This window comes from Arvicanthis niloticus, chromosome 2 (genome assembly GCF_011762505.2).
Source record: "Arvicanthis niloticus isolate mArvNil1 chromosome 2, mArvNil1.pat.X, whole genome shotgun sequence".
Taxonomy (NCBI): domain Eukaryota; kingdom Metazoa; phylum Chordata; class Mammalia; order Rodentia; family Muridae; genus Arvicanthis; species Arvicanthis niloticus.
The window spans coordinates 33,823,521-33,845,756 of NC_047659.1; the positions used below are offsets into that span (position 1 = coordinate 33,823,521).

Below are 22,236 nucleotides of genomic sequence, written 5' to 3' on the forward strand. Positions count from 1 at the left end.
CACAGTGACGTGGAAGGTGGGTTGGTTGCTTTATTTTTGACTCTGAGGGTTGGGTAAATACTATTGGAAAATACACTGATTTCCTAGTTAAGAGTTTTATAAAGATTAAAGCACTATTTATGTTGAAAGTTTTTTTTTTTTTTTTTTTTCAAGACATGTAGGACTTTGTGAAGCAGGGTTATCCCTAAGCCACAGAAATCTCAATATTACACTTATTTAACAGAATACAAGCACCAGAGGGCTAGAGCTGGGGGTGGGGGCAGGAGGCCGAGGGAGATTGTACACCTATTAACATATGCATAAGGTCTCCCATGGCCTCTAGTTGAGCAGACTGTACAGCTGAAGGTATCTGTTTCCTCAGCAGCTCTTTTTTTTTTGGGGGGGGGTTTCGAGACAGGGTTTCTTTGTGTAGTCCTGGCTGTCCTGGAACTCACTTTGTAGACCAGGCTGGCCAGACTCAGAAATCCGCCCACCTCTGCCTCCCAAGTGCTGGGATTAAAGGCATGCACCACTACCGCCCGGCCCTCAGCAGCTCTTTATGTCCTTGCATCCCTGATGCAACTGTTGGACGTACATTCCCTCTTTCTGACCATAGTCATTTTAAGACTGGCCACAATCACCTACATTAAAATATGCTAGCTTTAGTTCGGTTGAGTCAATCTACCAGAAAGCTAATTTGATTTTGAGTTAGGATGTTTGTAGCTGCTTCAGGCCTGAAACTTAATACAATATGTGGTAGTCTAGGCTACCTCTAACTCATGGTAATCCTCTTGTCTCAGCTTCCTGAGCAAAGATTACAGGTGTTCCTTCCTCTCATTGTGGACACCATTGGACTGCATGCCTTACTCACAAATTCTTTTCAGCAGGTATCTGATTGATTGGTATTGGTAATAATATTTTGCCAAAGATAAGAATAATTTTATATTATCTTGTTATTTTGAGAATGTTTATACCCTACAGTACAAGAATCACATAGCTACTAGGAAGAGCCCATATGCCCATCTCTGGGTCAGTTATGGAAGTTAGGAATGAGAAAGGAACAAATATAGAAGTTGTTAGCCGTTGAGGGGCATCGTGGTTTGAACCAAGCCTGACTCTTGGAAAAGGACATTTGCTGTGACAAGTTAGTTACTCATGGTAGCTGGTTATAGAGAAAAATTGCCAATGTTTTGGGGGTTCTTTGAGGTGAAATGAGAAGACTTGAGAATAGCAACTGTCTTTCACAGAGCAGGCCCTACTGCAGCTGTTCATGAGTGAATGGATTGGAGAGAGCACATCTGGCTACAAGGTTCATTAACAAAGATCTTTGTCACTCGAGGAGAGAATCAGGTTTCTTCTAGAACGAAACGTAAAAATTCATATATGTTTCATTTCTCTCTAAATGGTAATCCTGTTCCCCATTAGGGTTGCGGACACTGGCTTCTGTGACTTCCTCTTTGACACATTTGCCCATGACCTTCAGGTTTTTCCTCCCCCAAGCAAATTCTCTTTGTGTCACAGAATTCCCACCCTCACAGTGGTTTCACTTCAGGCTAATTTCTTTGATCTCACCTGTGCCTCTAGACTTCTCAATTCTTTCCTGTACTTTCATCATTCATTAAAACGTTTTTGATTTCCACCAGTGAGAAGAGGGGATGTCCTGGCAGCATGGAGCGGTATTCGTCCCCTTGTTACCGATCCCAAGTCTGCAGACACCCAGTCCATCTCTCGAAATCACGTTGTGGATGTCAGTGACAGCGGTCTCATCACAATAGCAGGTATGGGTAGCTGACTCATTCTTCAGATTGTTCCTTTCCACTCTAATGAACAAGTGTTTTGTCCTATTTCTTGCCAAGAGGTGACTTTTGTTATTATTGGCAAATGGTCAGTTATAAGAAAAATCCAGAATGCCAACTTAATGGCTTAACGATTTCCTTGTAGGTGGAAAGTGGACCACATATCGCTCCATGGCAGAAGATACTGTGAATGCAGCTATCAAGGTTCACAACTTGAATGCAGGACCCAGTAGGACAGTTGGGCTGTTCCTTCAAGGAGGCAAAGACTGGAGCCCCACGCTCTACATCAGGCTTGTCCAGGACTATGGGCTTGAGAGTGAGGTGCGTGGACATTGCCACACTTTGATGTGGTCGAGATCTCAGTCAGTAGCTATGCTGTGGCCTCCCTGATTTAGAGTGACCTTTTCCCAGGCTTACTGTAAAACAAAACAAACAGAACCACCCCCCCATCAGAAAAGATGATCCAACTTTATTATAGTCTAAAAATTTAGTAATGTGCATTCAGTTTCTCTTTGAAAATCTCGAGTGTATTCAGTTTGCTTCTAGTAGGCTAGGTTTCCCCAACCTCTTTGCATCTTGAGTGCAAGGAAGAGCGTTCTTCAGGAGTGACGTCAAGTAGGAAATGAAGCTGAAGTTCCATCCGTCAGTCACTGATCTGGTGCTACACAGATGCTGAGTCAGTGCTGGCCTAAGCATTCAAACCCCAAGTGGTCTCCTCCCACAGAGCCTGGACCTAATGCTCCTTGAGAGCTATTCATTACAGGCTGTGGGAAGACTGACAGGAGAGTGCACTGTTGCTTTCTTCTGTACCAAAAGGACTGATCCCCAGAGTGCCCGTCTAATGCAGTTTCATTTCGGTAGGTTGCACAACATCTGGCCAAAACCTATGGTGACAAGGCTTTTGAGGTAGCCAAAATGGCAAGTGTGACTGGAAAACGGTGGCCTGTCGTTGGGGTGCGGCTTGTGTCAGAATTTCCATACATCGAAGCAGAGGTAGGTGGTGGCCAGGGGACTTCCTGTGTGTGGCGCGCTCTGCCGTTCATCAGGTTCATTCCACCTTGAACAGTTAGGTACTGTTACATTTCAAAGCAGAGACATCAGCCAAAGTCTGCAGTAAGGTCTGGAGCTTCCACTAACACTGGACTCTGAAGTGAAGTTGCTAGTGGCAATAATAATGCGGGTATGAGCTTCAGAGTTCGTTCCAGGAGCATCGCTTGTCTGAAAGTTCTGTTTCTCCCATACTGTGTAGATCTTCAAGTTTAAATCACTTCTGTCTAGTCTGGTTCCAGGCCTTCCAGCTGTGGTCATTTCTCAGAGATTTGTTTACTTTCTCAGCTTGTTTTCTGGTACTATGAAACCACAGACTGGACCATGCTGGGGTTTCATTGTACCTTCAATCAGTAGTAGTGTCCAGTAAGCGACACTTGTTGGTTTCTAAGGCAGAAAACTTTACAGCTTTAGAGCTGAAACCACAGCTTTTCTGTCCTCATCCTTTGCATATCCCACCATGTAGATTCCATGCAAATTAATGTTTTCATTATGCGTTAACAAAGAGAGTGATTTCTGTGGATGGTGAGAAGTGATGTCTCTGTCTTCTATTCAGGAAGAAGGCATTCACTCTTACCCAACCCACCCAATTTCCCAACCCTCTGTGGCAGGCAGAGGGAGGGTCCAAGCTGTGCTGTAGGTGCGCCTGTGTCCATGGAGAGCCAGAGAGGCTGCAGAAAAGCACCACCTTTTCTCAAAGCTTTTTGTGAAATGCAAAAATCGATTATTTTTAAAGGAAAGATTCAAAGTAGATTTTTTTTTCTCTTTAACTTAGGTGAAATACGGGATTAAGGAATATGCCTGCACTGCAGTTGACATGATTTCACGTCGCACCCGCCTGGCCTTTCTCAATGTTCAGGCTGCAGAGGAAGCCCTGCCCAGAATTGTTGAATTAATGGGCAGAGAATTGAACTGGAGTGAATTGAGGAAGCAGGTATTGTACAAAAAAAAAGCCTTTACAGTTCTGTTGATAAACATGTAACAGCTTAGTTTGTAAAGGCTCGAATAACTTATGGTGATGGTTTTAGGTTTCCTGATAACTTCTGTATTATACATATCTAATATTGCTAAGTCATAAAAAATGGAAAGATAGTCTTATGCCAAAATTTCATTGTTATAGAAATCTAGAGAAAGTTTTTAAATTCCTGATCATAATTCCTGGAAAAGGAAGATACAAAAGACAAGTTGAGTGCAGCCTTTTCTAGGTCTCATTGAAAATACTGTTAATTTTTGCTCTTGATAATCCTTTGATTAAAAATAGTAGTTTCACTGCCTGACCAGCAAGGGCTTGTTATTTGAATCAATTGATATTTTAAAAGATGAGAGTTCTTTGCAATATGAAGAAAAATCAAAGTGTCATTTCCTATTTACCACCAAATTAAAAAAAAAAATTTTTTTTGCTAGGTAGTGGTGGCACATACTCTTAATCCCAGCACTTGGGAGGCAGAGGCAGGGGGATCTTTGAGTTCAAGGTCAGCCTGCTCTGCAGAATGAGTTTTAGGACAACCAAAACTACACATAATGCCTGGCTTGAACTACTATTTTACACTCAGAAGGAGTTCTTTTGAGTCACTTCTTAGCTTTGTCAAGTACTGTTACTAGAGCCTTCTTCACATCATAAGAGCTTGGTGCTCAGATCTCTCAACTTTAGTGTCCTATTTGTGTATTCACTCATACCCCAAACAAAGCCTCTGAGAATCTCACAGTGATTATCCAGATCAGGATGGAGTGTCACCTTTTCTTTTCGTCATTGTTACCTTGATGTAGACTCCTGGTATATCACTGTATCACTGTACTGGCTTCTCTCCCAGTAAGCCAGTGTTCCCATCTGAACAAACTTTGGGGAATGTATGAGAATATAATCCAGACTGTCATTGGATTTGTCCAAAGGCCTTAGCTAATGTACATTTTGAAATTGGCTTCTGCGACATTATATTAAATACAATCATGAGGGGTCAGGTGGGGCTGAATACCGGTAGGTGAGGAAAGTGGCCCTGGAGTTAGTCTAAGAACACTTCAAAGTATAGAGACTGGATCGATAAGAAGGCTGTAGAAGAGATAGAGGGGAGTAGCTGCTTAGGTTGGGGGAGTTGTCTTAAGACTAAGAGGGCATTGTGACTCAGGCTACTGTACATCAGGGCTACTGAGATAGACATACTGTCAGGGAGGTGCTTCAAATAGCAAACATTGAAGTCTCAAATTTAGTTCTTCACTTTCTAACGTGAAGTCCAAGGTCAAGGTACCGTCAGCTCTAAACCTCTTTTGTATGGTTCATGGACAGAAGGCTCCTTGGCGTATTCACACGTGTAGTAAATGAGTATTATGGAGTATCTTGTCATGTACAGTGCAGGTGAGTCTTGCGTGTGTAGCCTGACCTTCAAGTGTTCATATTATGGCGTAGATTCCTAAAGGTGGAATTCCTGGGAAATACTGGGTGAAAGGGTCATTTTAGAGGTTTAACTTTATTACATTGTTCAAGGGCACAGTGGCCCTATGTTTTTAGAATTCTGCTATAGCGATTCTAACGTTGTATTTATTCTCCAGTGAATTGTGGTAGAAATCTGTGGTCAGTGCCTTGATGTCCTCATTGTGCCTGTGTGACGAGTATCCCTGTCGTTGGACTGTTGATAAAGAATCCCAATGGATAGCCCAGGGTAGCCTGGAACTCAGGACTCTATCACCTCAGGCTCTAAGAGCTGGATTCTAGGCGTATACTGGTGCCCGGCTGCGAAGAGAATGGCCTTCACTCAGATTTCATAGTTGAGAAAACAGACCCAGCTTCTATAAGTAAATTATAGAGCTGCATCCAAAACCTGTCTCTTGACCCCTTCTTGCTGCCTCTGTACTGGCTTATCACTCTTCCCATTCTTGAGTTTTAGTTCTCCATGAAGACAGCACAACAATGCCTATCCTTTTTTTTTTTTTTTTTTTTTTTTCCTGTGTAGAAGAATCAGGGCATGTTCTGATAAATAAATTATAGTTGGAATGATTAGATGGGAATAGATTTGTGCTAGGAGGTAGGAAGTAGGAGAAAATTCTAAAATCTGGTTGTGCTCATCATTTCTGGTAAAGAGAGATTTAAGTTTATTTCAACCTTTATGAGTAGATGAACATCCCTAGGAATATGCATAACCTTCGTAACGTAACAAAACTAAGCAGCTAAAGGTGTTATTCAGCTTCTGAGGCACAGGGACTTAATGAGGACAGTGGACGGTCTGGAGAGGACAAAAGAGAAGGAAACAAGAACGAAAAGGTTAGAAAGTTGTACTTCTGAGAAAAGGTTAAAAGCATTGGGATTATTTACCCTGCAAAAGCGGAAGAGGAGCAGGGTGATTAATAACTCTGCATAGATGAATTGTGTTGTTTCCACGGTCAATACCCAATGAGTGACCCGTATACTGAGCATGCTACCAAACAGTGTAAGGAATAATAAATAGCGCCGAGTTCCATGGACCTTCCACTCGGTGTGGAGACAACACATGCACATGGTAGAAATGCATGCACATCTTCAAAGTTTGCAGATATATTTAGAGACGTGGTTCATTGAGACTGAAAGTCAACTGACAGAGAAAAAGAAAGGAGTCAGACCAGGGCTATGGTGGAGTTGGGGAATGACTGAGGAACAGGAAGGGGCATGAGGGAAAGTGACATTGCCAAACTGTGTACATCTGGGTATGAATTAATGTGTGTGAGAAAGATGACAAACAGGAGGTTTTTGTGTTAAATAAATAAGGGAAGCTTTATTTTTAGTTCAGATGATTTGAGACGTTTGAAATGCTATGTGTATTGTCAGTTCCAACAGAGAAATTTCCTTGGAGACCTTGGACTAAACTTGCTTTTTAGGAGGGCAGAGCAGGAAAGGGCATGAACATCACTCAGAACATATTTAGGGAAATGCTGTCCAGAAGAGAGGCAGGGATATTTTGTAATTTTCATATAAGGTACATTTTTATTTTTATAGTGAGACTTTACATTTCAAATTTAAAACAGACAGAAGACACAGTCAGATAGGAGGTGAGTCTCCATAAATTTTATTCTAGTCAGGGAACGTGCTGTTGGAATTCTTTCTTTTATGTGATCCTTAAATTAATCTAATAGAAAGAGATTAGAAAACAGAAGGTAGATTAGAAAACAGAAGGTAAAAAATGTAATGCTAGTTTTAAAAAGCAGAAAGCAAAATATGTCTTTGTGACCTAGGAATGGCTTTCACATTGATCTTGGCTGTTTTTGTTAATTATGTTCATCAATTTTTGTTAGGTTCCCTCTGTTTATTATTATTTAGCAAGAAGTGTAGGCTATGGGGTAAATTAGAGGTCCTAAGGAAAAAATGTTTCATACATGTTGTTTTCATATTACAGTAAGGATCAAGAGAATATTACAGAAATGATATAGAGAGACTCCATAAAGTATTTCATACAGTCCCATGCATCTTTGAAAATCACCAATTTTGACCTCTGAAGAGGTCTCATGATAGCAGATTACAAGCACTCTGTCCCCTTGACCTAGTCTAGTTTGGTTCAAGTGTTTACGTTACAGTGCTGATGCTGTGCTTTCTTGTGCCAATAAGCACAGGAACAAGTAATATCTGATAGTAAATTAAAACAATAGCCACCAGTGTACCAGGAGAGTTTCTATAGAAACAAATGATAAAACTTTTGTTCTAGGTTAGACTAACTTCATTTATTCAAGCTAAGTTTGACAGGCTTAGAAATATAGCAGACATGAAAAAGAGTGGCTTTAGTTAACTATGACTGCCAATCAATTAACAGTGGATCATGATTGTCCCCTACTCTAATGGATTCTTTTTTTGTGTGTTAAGATACTTCATGTATCTAGAGAGATGGACTGTTACTCCTTTGTAGGTACTTTGCTTATATCTGTAGGAACATGGATTTTGCTTGTTTGTTTCCTGACAGTTGGTTTGGAAGAAAACATCCAAATGACACAGGGCTTTAAAGTCAGGCTGAAGTCATGTTGAAACTCTTGACTAGCAAATCTCTAAAGGGTAAAGTTCTTGATGCTGCTTTCAGTATGCAACCTACAATTCAGTGATTTAGATGGTTCTACTGTAGCAACATCTTGGTCATCCTACGTAAGTTGGAAGAATTGGAGATACATTTAATCTCAACCTAAAATGTCTTACGAGGCACATCATTCTTTCATGAGACACGTTGAACAGAGTTGTTATATTACAAGTAGTAGTGTGATTTAGACAATGCCTCAGGCTTCTGTTTATGCAATCTATAATGGAAACACAGTTAGGAAGCTACTTTGTGACCTGGATGGACAGATTTCTTTCTTCTTTGAAACATCATGATTATTTGGTTGAGTGTGTAAAAACTTCACAAGCAGTAAAAGGATATGAATTGCATAAGAGATTGTCATTGAAGGGAAGGCTCAGAGGTAGCATGTCCAAGGAAACGACTTAGAATAGTTTATAGAAAATAGCTGGAAAAGATTCATTGAACAGTGAAGAATAGCACTGGAGATTGAGAGTTCATGTTTTATTTAACCACAGGAAGGTAGATGTAGACGCATTTATTTAGTTTTTACATTCAGTATTATGTAGCATTCATGATGTTTTATTTCTTCTGTTGCATCTATTTTTGAGGAGAAAGGAGGCGGAAAGGAATAATCTCAAAAACAGTCTGTCTAAGAAAACAGAGTACCAAGCCTTGTTGCTGCCATGGTCTGCACAGTGGTTTAGGTTCCCACACCTCAGTTGATGGTCATTTCAGTTTCACATTCAGTATGTGGGGCCTGTGAAGTTGGGAATTTAAGAATGCATTGGCTTTTGTTAAGTGATGGCGTATGACAAACACCTCCATGACTTAGGCTGTTAGAGATGACATAGCCCTTAAGAGGGCTTGCAGCTCTTACAGACCACCCCCACACCCACACTAGGCACCACTTGTAAAACTCCAGCCCCAGGGATTCTGATGCCCTCTGCTGGATGCCAGGGACACCTCACATGTGCACATACCTTCATATATAGGTATAAGTAAATTATAATAAAAATAAATCTTAAAAACCCACCTTAGTGGCTTAGCACAGCTAGATATTTTTGTTTGTTTTTGAATTCGAGACATGTTTTATGTAGCACTTTCTATCCTGAAACTCCATATATAGATGCTGTCAAACTCACAGAGATCTGCTTGCCTTTGCCTCCTGACCTGCCCCCAGCACTGGAAGTAAAGGTGTGCACCACCATACCCAGCTCAGCTAGGATTTGATGTTTCTCTTTCATGGCTGTCTAAGTCATGCTTGTTCTCAAGAAATAGGAACAAGAGAGGTAGAGAAAATTAGGAAGTCTCTTTTAGTTTTATACCCATTCATTTCTATTAGCCAACATAAGTCACATGACCAAAGCACACAAATTAGGATTGAGAAATACATGTATGTTGAAGGGGTGTGTGTGTGTGTGTGTTGTGTGTGTGTATTTGTGTGCATGCGTGCATTTATACATGTGAAGAGAGAGATTTGCAAACAATATATACTATAATATTGTCACTTGAGGTAGTTAGGTGGCAGAGTGACAATGGAATCTGTGGGGGGTGCTTGTTGCAGATGCTGACCCAGGATACTGAAAATAGTGAGAAAAATTGCGGAAGAAAGCCAGCTTCATGCTGACTCGGTGTGTCAGAAGCCCTTGACTGAACTTCTCCATGGCTGACCACAAGCCCTGCCAGCCATGCTAGAGGAGACTCAAGTCATATATCGTTCACTTTTATTTGCTTTTCTTGTCACCACACTTTTGGAATTTTCTCTTGTAGAATTTGATATTGAACAGCATACAAGGGCAACTGTGGTAAAAAGAAACTGCAGCATTATCACATGTAGAGTGGGCATCCTGATGGTGTGGGGAAGCAGTCAGCAGTGTTACCACATGGAGAACAGGCATCTTGATAGTGTGGGGAAGCAGTCAAACACAGGTGACATCATGCTCTATGCAATTTAAGAAAAGATGTAACTTATCCAAGGCCCACCAGAGTGTGCCTAGAGCCAGAGCTGGGACAAGAACTAGCCGAATGGAGGTGGACACAGCAAGTATATAAGGTCACAGCAGTGTTCTGTGTCTGCAGTTATTAGTGTTGCCCAACTAGAGGGAGTGGTGGAACATCAGTAAAACTGGATGTTGGTCCAATAGAATCAGTTTCTGCTGATAAAAGAGAGAGGGGGGGAAAAGTCAATAGCTCCTGTTAATCTGCAACATTTGTGCATATGTCTTTTCTTTTATAGGAAGAACTTGACGCAGCCACGAGGTTTTTGTACTATGAAATGGGCTACAAGTCTCGAACAGAACAGCTCACAGATAGCACTGAAATCAGCCTGCTGCCCTCAGACATCGACAGGTACGTTATTCCAATAGCTCTTCTCCCCGCCTCCTCCACATTCTCCTCCTCCTCTTCCTCTCCACTCGTTTATGTAAGACTATCTGCCATTATTCAATTTTGGGTTGCAGGTACAAGAAGAGATTTCATAAGTTCGATGAAGACGAAAAAGGCTTCATTACCATTGTCGATGTTCAGCGTGTACTAGAGGTGACACAGAATTTTTTTTTTCTTCGTTATCAGTCTTCTGGTATAGAAGGATATACAATCAATATTGGTTCACATTTTTCACAAGTAGTATCTTTTAGGTTCGCACATTAGCAGAAAGCTACACATAATTTGTAGTTTAATCCTCCTCTCTCTGTGCTCCTCTGCCTAGAGTATCAATGTAGAAATCGACGAAAACACACTACATGAAATCCTCTGCGAAGTAGATCTGAACAAAAATGGACAGGTTGAGCTCCACGAGTTTCTGCAGGTGAGTTGTGATAAGGCAGATGCATCTGTGTTTTTCCTTTTGCTTGTCATCATCCTGAGAATGGATTCTTTTCTTTAAAAATATTTATTTATTTTATTTATATGAGTATACTGTTGCTGTCTTCAGACACATCAGAAGTGGCTACCAGATCCCGTTACAGATGGTTGTGAGCCATCATGTGGTTGCTGGGAATTGAACTCAGGACCTCTGGAAGAACAGTTAGTGTTCTTAACCGCTGAGCCATCTCTTCAGCCCACAAATGAATTCTTAAGTCTATCCATTAGTGGCTTCATTCTGAAAACATAGCCTGAGCCAGAAGCAGTTGATCTGTCTGCCCTTGAGGATGAGCTCTGTTCGTGTCTGTTCGTTTTCTTTCTCTTTATAAGAGGCACCTGTTTTATTGGTTAATTTAGATTAAATCCAAGTTAATTGTGGCGTATAGAATTGCATAATTAAAGAACAATGCCGTGGACTCTGATTGCCTCCCTGCCTGTGATGAGAGGCGACAGAGTACTTCCGGTATGGAAAGCCATTGTTCATTGTTATATGGGAGAAATTATAATCCGTAATTTTTTTTATTCATTGAGTAATCATATTCACCTAAGAATACAATTAGTTAATTCTTACATTTTGAAGAACCAGAAAAGCAAATGAGAAGGAACTTAAACTCCAGGATTAAGACCACAAATTTAAACATTTCCATGCCTGATGTTCAACTAACGACGGCTTCAATTGTTCAATCATTCTAACCATGAAGGAAATCCATTTTGTTCCTGTAACCTCACACTAGATGCTCTACATCACTCCCTAATAGTTCTGTAAAGGAAAGAAATTCAATGCCATATCCCTGGCTGTCCATAGGACTGATCGTTTGAAGAACGCGTTGGTTTCAGGCAGCCAGGTTTTTTCTGTAGTGTTTCTTGGGCAGGTACTTCAAATGAATGCCAGGTCTTGCTTGCACCATGGCAATGATGAATGCTGAACATGAAATAAATTAATGCTGGGATTTTGGTCAATGTCAGCCCTTTCTTCACTGTGTCAAGTTAAACAAACAAGATCAAGGCAGAGGAAATGGTAATTGTCTCTCTGGAGATGAGCTGCGGATAAGAGCATTGTTGAATCTAAATGCAGAAAATTTTCGCAGGTTGTGTCCAGCATTACAAAAAAGAGTGTTTAGCTACTTAACTAACTGTTTAACTGAATGCGAATTTTAAATGGAGTTTGAGATTTATGGTTAGGACTTTTAACAGAAAACATTTAATTCCCCTTTTTGTATAGTTTTTCTGGAGAACATTTTCTCGTCTTAGAATTTCAGAAAACTCTTCCTTAAATAAATAGCTTATGCTTAATTCCTTGTGCTTTGCAAACAAACAACAGCACCCAGACCTAAAGAAACCAGGGCTTTAGAAACAATAGGAATCTAATTTAATGAATATGTGTGTGCTTGGGTTTTAAGTAGTTTTCTTGAATGTAGTAGAGTTATACACATAGGAAATAATTTAAACCACCTGCAGGTTTTCTTGTAGAGTTTTTAAATAATTAAGTATTTCCTGACCAGTTCTAAATAAAAGCAAGCATTCATACTTCCAATAAGAACAAACTCTAATTTCCAAGTTATAAAATACTGGCCTTTACCCTCATAAGGTCTGTTCACACCTAGCTATATTTTTTTCTTGCAATACGGTTCTTGGATACATGTAATACCTAATAGAAAACTTTTAGTTTGTTGCAGTTGTACAGGAAACACTATCAGTGGCTGAGTGAGGAGAGGAGCCTAGCTCTGACAGTTGTTACCTCTGATAAATCCCAAGGTTCTCCCAGCATCCTATAGAAAACAGTAAACAGAAAACTCTTCTAATGTTTAAACGTATCTTTTTCCTTAGGTAAACTATTTCTCCGACGTAAAGTATGTTTCCACATCTTATTAATGAAATGTTTTCCTTTTCTAACTTGAAGAACCCACATTTATCCTGTTAAAGATCTGCTTTTGGAAATGGCTGTGTGTTTTCAGTCATCATGATAGGAGGAGTTATGGAGACTGCCTGGGTTAGGATTTTGTTTATGGGTCTGGCCATAATAACACTTGTGTATGTAGGACTCTCACAAGCGACTGCTTGTGAAGCAGCTTTTAATAAGGTCAGGAGATTCAGGTCCAGCCCTGGGGCAGATGCCTACAACTCCCATGGGGAGCACATTTTTTCAAAATGTATCTCCATAGGCTAAAATCTTAACTATGAAATAATTTGAATGTTTTCACATGTATTTTTAAAAAAATATAACTAACTCTATTGAGTACATTTTTTTAATAGAAGAAATTAGATTTTTAAAAATTCAGTAGTTAGTGGGAGGAGGAGGCATTCTCAAACTCAGAATTGCAAGGAATTTTCTGCATTAAAGGCCTTTACTTACTGTCTACATGCAATTTTAGATTTAATTCTGACTTTATCCATTGGATAAAAGTGAATCAGCTAAAATCTGTGGTGAAATAATTTCAATTAGGGCTGATCTCGAAGTCTATTTTCAATGAGTCATATTTAAATTTGTTTAGAAAGACTTCCAGGGATTTGGATTTAGAGGACTGAATTGTCAAGTACAATAACACTGAAAAATGATAATTTAATGTAGGATGTCATGGTTTGTCTTGGCTCTGTTTCTGAAATTTCCTTTTAGAATTTAAAAATAGAATTAAAGATTCAGTGTTTGATGTTAGCTTTTTAAGGAAGTGACCCAAATTGTACATGGTGGGAGAAGGAGTTCATAAATTTGCTTGTTAGGATAGCCCGATCTACTGAGTAGATGCAGGCGTTGTCAGCAGTGTGAAACATGTCTCTCTTCATCTCTTCTTGAATTGTTCAAGAAGTCAAGTGTGTGCTCTGGAGCTGATGGAAAAGCTCGGGAGGTAAGAAGAGGGGAATAAGGTGAGCTGGCCTGGGAGCTGAGTGTGTTCCTTCTTTTTTCTTAAAGCTGATGAGCGCAATTCAGAAAGGAAGAGTGTCTGGAAGCCGGCTTGCCATCCTGATGAAAACTGCCGAGGAGAACTTGAACCGCAGAGTTCCAATCCCTGTGGATCGTAGTTGTGGAGGATTGTGAGTCTGACCAGCACAACCAGCAAGCATAGGACAGCCAGCACTATGTACAACCAGAGATGACTTAAACCACTCTAAAATAGTGGCTATCGTAGCTGCCTTTTTTTAAACAAACAAACAAACAAACAAACAAGGAAAAAACAAACAAAATCAAAGAAAAGGAATAAGCAAACAAACAAGCAAACAAAAAACACTGGAAAACATTCCAAAACCTTTAAGATGTTGGTGTGTTTGCCAACCTCTCTTGCCAATACTTTATTTGTATTTGCCATTCAGTTTAGCCTCTACAAAGTGTTTTTCTTATTTTTTTTAGTGCACATTGATTTAATGTTTTGTATCTGTTTTGTAACCTGTCAGACTTGACACTCTGCCCGTCCATTTGTTCATTTAAGCTAGTTCTAGAAGCAGACTCCCTGTAGATGGGGAAGATGCTAGAAAGATTTTGTGAGCACCCAAGAGCTCAGGAGCTGGAACCTGCAGATAGCATTTTTTTTTTTTTTCTCCTTTTAGAAAATCATTTGACCTTTCGACATGATAATGTTTTGGGAGACTTCTCAGCCCTGTCTTGCTATGCACCACCCCCTTCCAATTAATACTGAACACTTTTCTGTCTGGACTAACTCTGGCTAATCTGGAGAGGGAAGACAAAGTTTAGATCTGGTTGAGATTTGGTTACATTTCTAAAAGAGAAACTCCAAAAGCTTCCAGAATTGCAGGCGTAAGATAAAGACGGAGCTGACATTTGCCGGGAGGTACAGTGATAGCTGCTTCTCAGCACTTCATTTTCCCCCAGGCACTGCTGGCTTTCTTTGACAATTATAGTTGCCAGAAAAATCCTTGCTTTTTTTACTTTAAAACCAGCATTTGAGTGGCAAGTTGGATATAATGGGATGAGACCAAATCTTTCCATTCCTCATGGGAGTAATGATAGAACACAATTTTCAATCCCACAAGTCCCGAATCTTGCAGCGTTTGGTATCGTCAGGGCCTGTTCTTGTCGGGGTGGGCAGTAGTGTCAGTATTTGCAAAGAGATAATAAAAAAGAATTGGGCAGACTTCCGTTAACTTTAATTATGAGATTAAAATAAGGCATGCCACTTTAATATTGGAGGCCGGTCTGTTTGCCAAAGGGCCTTTCTCTTTGTGTGCTCAATGGGAAAACTCTTTTTCTAACAAAAAATAAAATAAAATGAAAATCAGAGAAAGATGTCAGACATATGCATATATATGTGTGTGTGTGTGTGTGTGTGTATACATATATGTATATATACACACACACACATACACAACAAATCAAACCTAAAAGTCAGTGCCCACTGAACTCAGCAAATAGTGCACAAATAGAGATGCCAGTTGGAAGATGTTTTTGTTAAATTCTGTTGGCATTATAACTAGTAATCTTAATACTTATTAATTGGCTTCCCTTTTCTGAAACTACCAACAATTAGCTTCCTGTGCATAGTAGGAAGAGTAGCTCTTCGTTCACACTTTTCTCCTGGCAGGCTTTGTTGCGCAGACTGTGTCCTAGCTTTGTGAATTGGTACATAAACCACCTTGTGCCACTATTCTGCTAATGCAAACACTGTGTCTTTCTGCCTCATTCATTATGGGTTCTGAGTCCACATATCATAATGTTAAGCTGGGAGGTTCTCAGCCCCCACCCCATTCCACCCCACCCCACCCCACCCCTGAAATATGCCGAGACTGCAGGGAGAGACAGCTCAACTCATTATTAAATGAAGTATAGATGCTTCCACTTCTGTGTCAGAGAAACCTGACACAGGACAAGTGATGTCACAGCAGATGTCACTGTGAATTCTTTCAAAGTGTCAATTTTTTTACACTGGTTTTCATTCTTTTTTTTTTTTTTTTAAATAGATGAAAGCATATGGCTTTGCAGTTTAGTGTTTTTTTCTATCGTGACAATAAAGTTCACTTTATACCTCGTGACAGTCAAGTCGGCAGAAAAAAAAAAAAAAGCTGTCCTTTAAGACATCCCAGCTGATATATCACAATAGTCTACATCACCACTCCCTTCTCTCTTTCTCTCTCTCTTTCTAGTTAGATCAAGATAACGGTGGCTTGTGTCATCCGCGATTCTCTTACAGTAGGGACTGGGCTCAGAATGTGACTTGCTTAGGTCGATCTGTGCTTGCAGAGCAGGTCTTGTTCGTATATGCTGTGTGCTATGAATGAAGTTCCTTTAAGGACAAAGGGAAGTGCACCGTGCTTCATTTGAGCATATCTGCCTTGGCTTAGAGTCTGCTCATTCTAAAATGTGCTCCTTCACCCATCCCAGAGGCTCACATTGGACATGAACTACTTTTATCACGTTTCGGTGAGAAAAGCACCCCAGCATTTCTCTAGGAGTTCCCAGTTAAACCTGTACAGGGCTTTAAAATTTAAATCCAATTTAAGCGAAGGGGAAAGGACACAGGGGAAGAAGCCCCTTTAAAACTCACTTAGAATAAACATTATTTGTCTTTTTCATATAAACTCGGCATTTGTTGATTTTGTTTGGGTGTGGGAGTGGGTGCACAGAGATCTCGCCTTTTTATCATCAAGTGGTTTATTTCCTTTGACGGGATTCAGGTGAAGGAACCCCAGCTGTGCTGGAGAGCTGTGTATACCTTTAACTAGCCTCCATCCCAGTTGTAATAACAGTGATAATGCTGGGTTACTGGTTTAGCTACGGTTGTCTGCCTTGTAGTCATCATGCTGCTCATTCCTGCTTTCCAGGCTGTTCATACTCAGTGTGACATAAGATCTTCGCTCTCAAATGCATGCCTCGTAATCTGCCTTAGGTTCTGCCTTGATTTTGTCTATTTTAAAATACGTACAACAAAAATGTTCATTCTGATTTTCAGTCAGTACAACATAGAGGTTGTCATTGATTTTTTTTTTCTCATTCCCTCTTTTTTTTTTTTTTTACTTGTAAAGGTCTTTTTGCATATGAATGTAATCACATTGATGACATTGTTGCTGTAAAATTGCATTGCATTTTACTCTAGGGAGTAAAGAAAAGCCCTACTGTGTTTTAAAAGAACATCAGCTCTTTAGCCCAGTCCTGGAGTGGACACACTTGCTGCATGCTCTCTTACTTTCTCAGTTTTATGTATTGTGTTGGGTTATCGTTCTAAACTGGACTGTTAAATGCCGTCTGTGAGGCTGGACTGTCACTTTTATAACTGTCTTCATATTTTATCGCCATTATTTATTACTTTTGATATACAGAATGAGCCGCATGCATTTACAGAGCAATAAGAAGATGTATTTAATGTGCCTTGTTTTTAACTGAGTAAGAGCTGAAAGCATGAATCAATAAAACCGATTAAAGCGGCCCATTTGTTGGCATTTTGATGTTCTGCGCCATCCGACAAATAACTTTAATTACTGCTGAAGTTTTTAGAAGTTTGAAAATATTTCCAGAAACTGTATCTTACATGAAATACATTAATTCTTTTACATTAGAATTTTGTAATTTTATCTCGTCAATTATCTCTATCGACAGATGTTTTTTATGAGGCTACCAAAATTATTTGTATTAATTTGTTGCTTTTAGGCTATGCTTTCTGTTTTATGTGACCCTGGTCTTCATTTATCCCATTACAACTCAATAGAATTCCATTCCTTTATTTTTTTTTTTTTTTTTTTTTTTTGGTCAACCAGAACCTCTCAGCCTCCACATTCCCAGGCATGCTGATGAATTTTATCATAACCAAAATCAATAGAAATGAATGGGAAAGATTACATAATCCATTTTGATCATCTTACATGTCAAGTTAGTGCAGGGTTGCCAAGCGTTGATAAATGCTCTGACAGAAAAAAAAATGCTATATATTTTCATTGTCAGTAAATCAGTAAAGCTGTTATCATTTTAACACTGGCCAAATTTTATAATGCCCATGTTATTTTATAGGTTTTAATTTGCACACGTTCAGAGAGAGCTTCCTCTATTTGCGGCTCGCGCGTGCTCAGAGGCATTTGGGAGTGTCTCAGAGTCCTTCGAAACTGTATCCCAAGTGAAGGCTCCTTCCCAGACACACTTGGAACAATAAACCATTTGTTCAGTGTCTGGGGAAAAAATTACATAGTTCAAAACATTTTCCATAGATCCAGCTTATGAAATCTGATAGCACCTAAATAAAATTTGTCAAAATATGGCACGTAGGTGTCCAATATATAAAATTGATTCTCACTAAAAAAAAAAAGAAAGAAGGAAAAGAAAGGAAAGGAAGAAAGGAAAGAAAGAAGATACCAGCCTCAATATTTTGCAGATTTTTTGTGAACAGCACATTATCACTGGTATAAGATCCTATCTGATGGCATTTGACTTATGAAGGCAAGAAGCAACAGGAGTCTTAAATTGATCTGGCCACCTTGTAATGAGACAAGTTCTGTATAGGAAGCAGAAATGATGAGCCTTTGATGTCTGTACTTTGTATTTTAGGTCTCTAATTAGCTACCTAACTTGTGAGATGCAGGCACAGAACATGATGTACGGAAGCCCCGATGTCACAGACAGCCTCGCAGGCCCTACGCTAAGAGGTGCAGCACAAAAATCAGTTGCTGTCCTTCTATGTCTTAAATACACACATGCTCAGGACCTGATGTGAGCTAAGCAAACTACTGCCCTAGCAGAATCATCACCACCATTTCTGTTGTCCACATCTGGCACCAAATCATTTGATTTTCATACATTGCTACCAGAAGTATTGGCATTGTGGTTACTTGACTTAGGAGGTTTGTGTGGTGCCATTTAGGAAGGCACCATATTGTACTTTAGTGGAAGTGTAAGAGGACTGAAATGCACAGAGTGTGCCTTGGATGTTAGAGTGTTGCATGTGATACAGCTTGTTTGTTCTATAAGCTTCTGAGCCTTGAAGACCCTTGCAGTGCAAGGTATCCCTGCACTTACCTTTCAAGTAAATGGCTCCTGTATTAAAATTTGTATTCTTTGTGGCTGCTGCCAGCTTCCTTTCACTGTGTCAAAGTGGGGAAGTAGGAAATCATGCACACACACACACACACACACACACAGACACACAGACACACAACCTCCCTGCCTTAAGCAATACACACACGCACACACACACCTCCCTGCATTAAGCATTACAGACACACAGACACAGAGAGACATACACACACTCTTCTTCCCTGTTCCCTGTCCTAAGCAACACACACACACATAACACACACATCACACTCGCACACATACCTCCTTGCCTTAGGCCTTCACACTTAGTGTTCTTTGTTGGCTTTCATCCCATTCTGTACAAGTGGGTCTAGATTTTTATTAGTTTTTCTTTAACTCCAATCTAGACTTACTTGATTTCATTTGTTTAAATAATCTAAACGTAATAAGCTCAATTAACATGACACTTATTTCACCTGTCCTCAGCGCCCTCATATATCCAAGGCCTTTACTGTCCTTCCTACCCCGGTCTTCCTCCAAGGTTAGAGGAAACAGCCACCCCATTTATATGTTGCTTGTTAGCTTTTCTCACCATTGCTTCACTATCCGCTTTTTTTCCTCCTTCCGTCCCCATCATTAATTGATTTACAATTCATTTTTATGCATACGGAGTTTTTCCTATCCAAGTTAAGAAGCTGTAAATCTTAGATCCATTGAAATGACAGTGAGAAATATTTCATTTTATCCCATGAATCATTTGCCATCCTTATTGCAGAAAAATGGCAAAATTATGGTGTTCCATGTTTTCATAAATTACTCCTCCCCCACCCCCACCTCACTGCTCTGGTTCATTTCATTATCTGTGTGGCAAGACCGTGAGAGTCAGACTGTAGACACTTGGGGTAAACAATTCTGATTTTACAGCAGGCTAATCAAAATTTCATAACACTACAAATTAATTCCTCTGGTACCGTGAAGAATTTAATTCATGTACAAAATATATCATATATTTTATAAGTCAAAAATAGCTTGATATTAAAGTGTGCCCTGTGATTTCTTGTATCAAAAAGGGGGGATGGGTATTGAGTTCTTTAAATAATGTATATAATTTTCATTGGTTTCATATGTCAAAGTAGTCATTTATGTCCTGAAAGGTAGGTGCTTGGTACTATGTGTTTGAACACTATTAAAAAATCATAGCTTCTTCCAAAATGGCCAAATCCTAGGTTTGTATTTCACATATGATCTAGAGTGAAGTCAGTTCTGCATGAATCCCCACCTCCGTCATCTCCAGCAAGAAGTATCCTTAAAAATAAAATAAAAAGAAAACAACCCTGAAATTTCTAATAGATATATTTTAAAAGCGGTAAATGAACTCAGCTATGTCATTACAGCAGTCCTGAGTAGATGACTGGGCTCCGACTCTTACCCTCCATGTTACTGTCAACCTTTTAAGAAGCCAAGGTCAGTTCTTTGTAGATGCTGCAAAGCCAAGTCTATCCTGGTAAAGATGTTTGTCCTAGTGACTTACTGCCTTGTATCAAAACAGGCTATCTTTTAAATGGAACTTACCCAGCTTGATCCATGCCACAGACAGCACTGAGCCATTAAATAAAAACCAAGGCAAAAGTGCCTTGGAAAAGGGTTAATTAGCTTTAATATTGATTTATTCTATATAGGATGCTAATAGACCAGAACATTTACTTCTGTTTTGGATCATTAAAAACTGGCTGTAGTTCTCTCAAACAATTTGTTTCTAATAATTAAAAATTAGACCAATTAGAGTAGTAGTCTTCATCTAACGTACTCTTCATGATGTACTTTTTTTTTAAAGAAAACAAAAACCTACCTCACTACTTCACAGTTCCTTTTGCGGTCTCAGCCGCGAAGCCAGTGCACAAAGTACTTGAGCCACTGAGCTCAAGCCAGGAACATTCTCCTTTAATCCTAATGGGGGCGGTGTGGTGTGTGTGGGGTGGGGGTGGGGGTGGGCATTAATATGTGCACCGAGATCTGGAGAGCTGAATTGCTGTGTGCTATGGCTGGAGTCACGTTTCCCATACAGTCCTTGAATTCCGATCTCTGGGACTTTAGCTCTCTCTCCATCCCTTGCTCTAGGTTTGGCAATGTGACTGCCTTGGAAAGGTTTCCAGTGACCTCTGAGGTGCTGTCTCTCTGCAGGGGAGGTCTCCCTTGCTGGGCTGAGTTTTTGTTCTTTTGCTGCCCTCTAATGGATACCAAATTATTTCATTAGACCCAGAACAAAAGTAAATTTTCAGCTTCTTCTGAGCTTCTGAGCCAGCCCACCCGTCTTGGAAATGGTGATCTGACCTATTTCCCCTTTGCTCTTGTTCAGGTGTAGGAGACATTTGTGCTAATTGTGTCCTGATGCCCTGGCCAAAGTTGCTTTCCTGCTCTGGACAGTAAAGGGAGAGTAAATGCTAATTTGTGTTCTGTCGAACTTTGCTTTTTTTTTTTTTTTTTTTTTCCTTGTCAGCAATTGGAAAGAATTGATGTTCCAGGATACTTAAAAATGAGGAATAAAAACAGTGTAAGTGCTGTATTAAGATGATATGCTGTATGTTTTATCAGCCACTGGCACCTAGTTCAAAAGACAAAAAAAATTAGCGGCAGTGGTTTGGGAATAGGCCTGTGCATGAGGTGGCTATCCCATCCATACATGAAGAATATCAGCGCTTCTCACATGCTGCTTTCTGACACCCATTGCTAGAGCTGAAAACTATCTCTATTGTCCAGTTTGATTGCTTGAATCAAACTGATTTACAGCAAATCCATCTGAGCTTTGATAAATCTATTACAGTTTCATTTCACTGATTTCATTAACGTGAATAAAACCAGCCATGCTTTCTGCATAACTGCTTTTTAATGGCTTGGCCCTGTCACCTGCCTGAATATTAATCCCCCTGACTTATTGCTCCACAGAGGGAATGAGTAATGGGTATTTGAATGTGATCAGCACACTACAATGCAATTAAGGAAGCAGTACTGTTCTGTGCCTTTAATCCTGAACTAATTTGAATTGCAGTTTGATAGCACAGTGAATCCTGCATAATTATGTAGGGTGCATATTAAACTCTGTGACAAACCGGAGAAGCTTTTAACCATCACAGCTATGGTAGACAAGTGAGGGCTAGAGTCAGAGAGCCCACTATTGGACTGAGAGCTCAATTAATAGGAAACCCTCAGCAGGGATGGCTTGGCCATGCAACACATCATGGGAAAAAAACCTGTGAAATGTTGACTTGCTCCAAATCAATTTTAATTTACATGCATTGGAGTTTTTGGAGTTCGAAAGGAAGCAAGGGTAGAGAATTGTCCCTTAGAAAAACTGTATATCGTTTCAATTCCTATAGCAGTTAAAACCAGCAGTTGTCACAGTTCACAGCATCTCAGCTTCTGTCTGTATCTAATTTTTGGGTGTGCAATTGGTTCATTGAGACCAGTAGAACTGGTCAGCTAGGAAAAAACTCACATGTGTACAAGTACAAACACACATATGCACACACAAATATAGCTATCTAGAATGTTCCCCCACTTGATATATCCTCATTTCCAAGAAGTTTGAACATCATTTCATGGAGTC

General features: G+C 39.8%; 1 protein-coding gene across 4 annotated transcripts in view; it reads left to right on the top strand.

Moving 5' to 3' along the window:
* Gpd2 (glycerol-3-phosphate dehydrogenase 2) overlaps positions 1 to 17,057 on the top strand; it is a 130,863-nt gene extending 113,806 nt beyond the window's left edge. For all 4 annotated transcript variants that reach the window (XM_034495115.1, XM_034495114.2, XM_076928756.1 and 1 more), the window contains exons 10-17: positions 1,623 to 1,757; positions 1,921 to 2,096; positions 2,637 to 2,768; positions 3,598 to 3,756; positions 10,062 to 10,174; positions 10,285 to 10,363; positions 10,533 to 10,631; positions 13,596 to 17,057. In XM_034495115.1, the coding sequence (XP_034351006.1) occupies positions 1,623 to 1,757; positions 1,921 to 2,096; positions 2,637 to 2,768; positions 3,598 to 3,756; positions 10,062 to 10,174; positions 10,285 to 10,363; positions 10,533 to 10,631; positions 13,596 to 13,721 (1,019 nt within the window). In that variant the 3' untranslated portion in view covers positions 13,722 to 17,057. The remainder of the gene's footprint in view (positions 1 to 1,622; positions 1,758 to 1,920; positions 2,097 to 2,636; positions 2,769 to 3,597; positions 3,757 to 10,061; positions 10,175 to 10,284; positions 10,364 to 10,532; positions 10,632 to 13,595) is intronic.
* Positions 17,058 to 22,236: the final 5,179 nt, after the last annotated feature.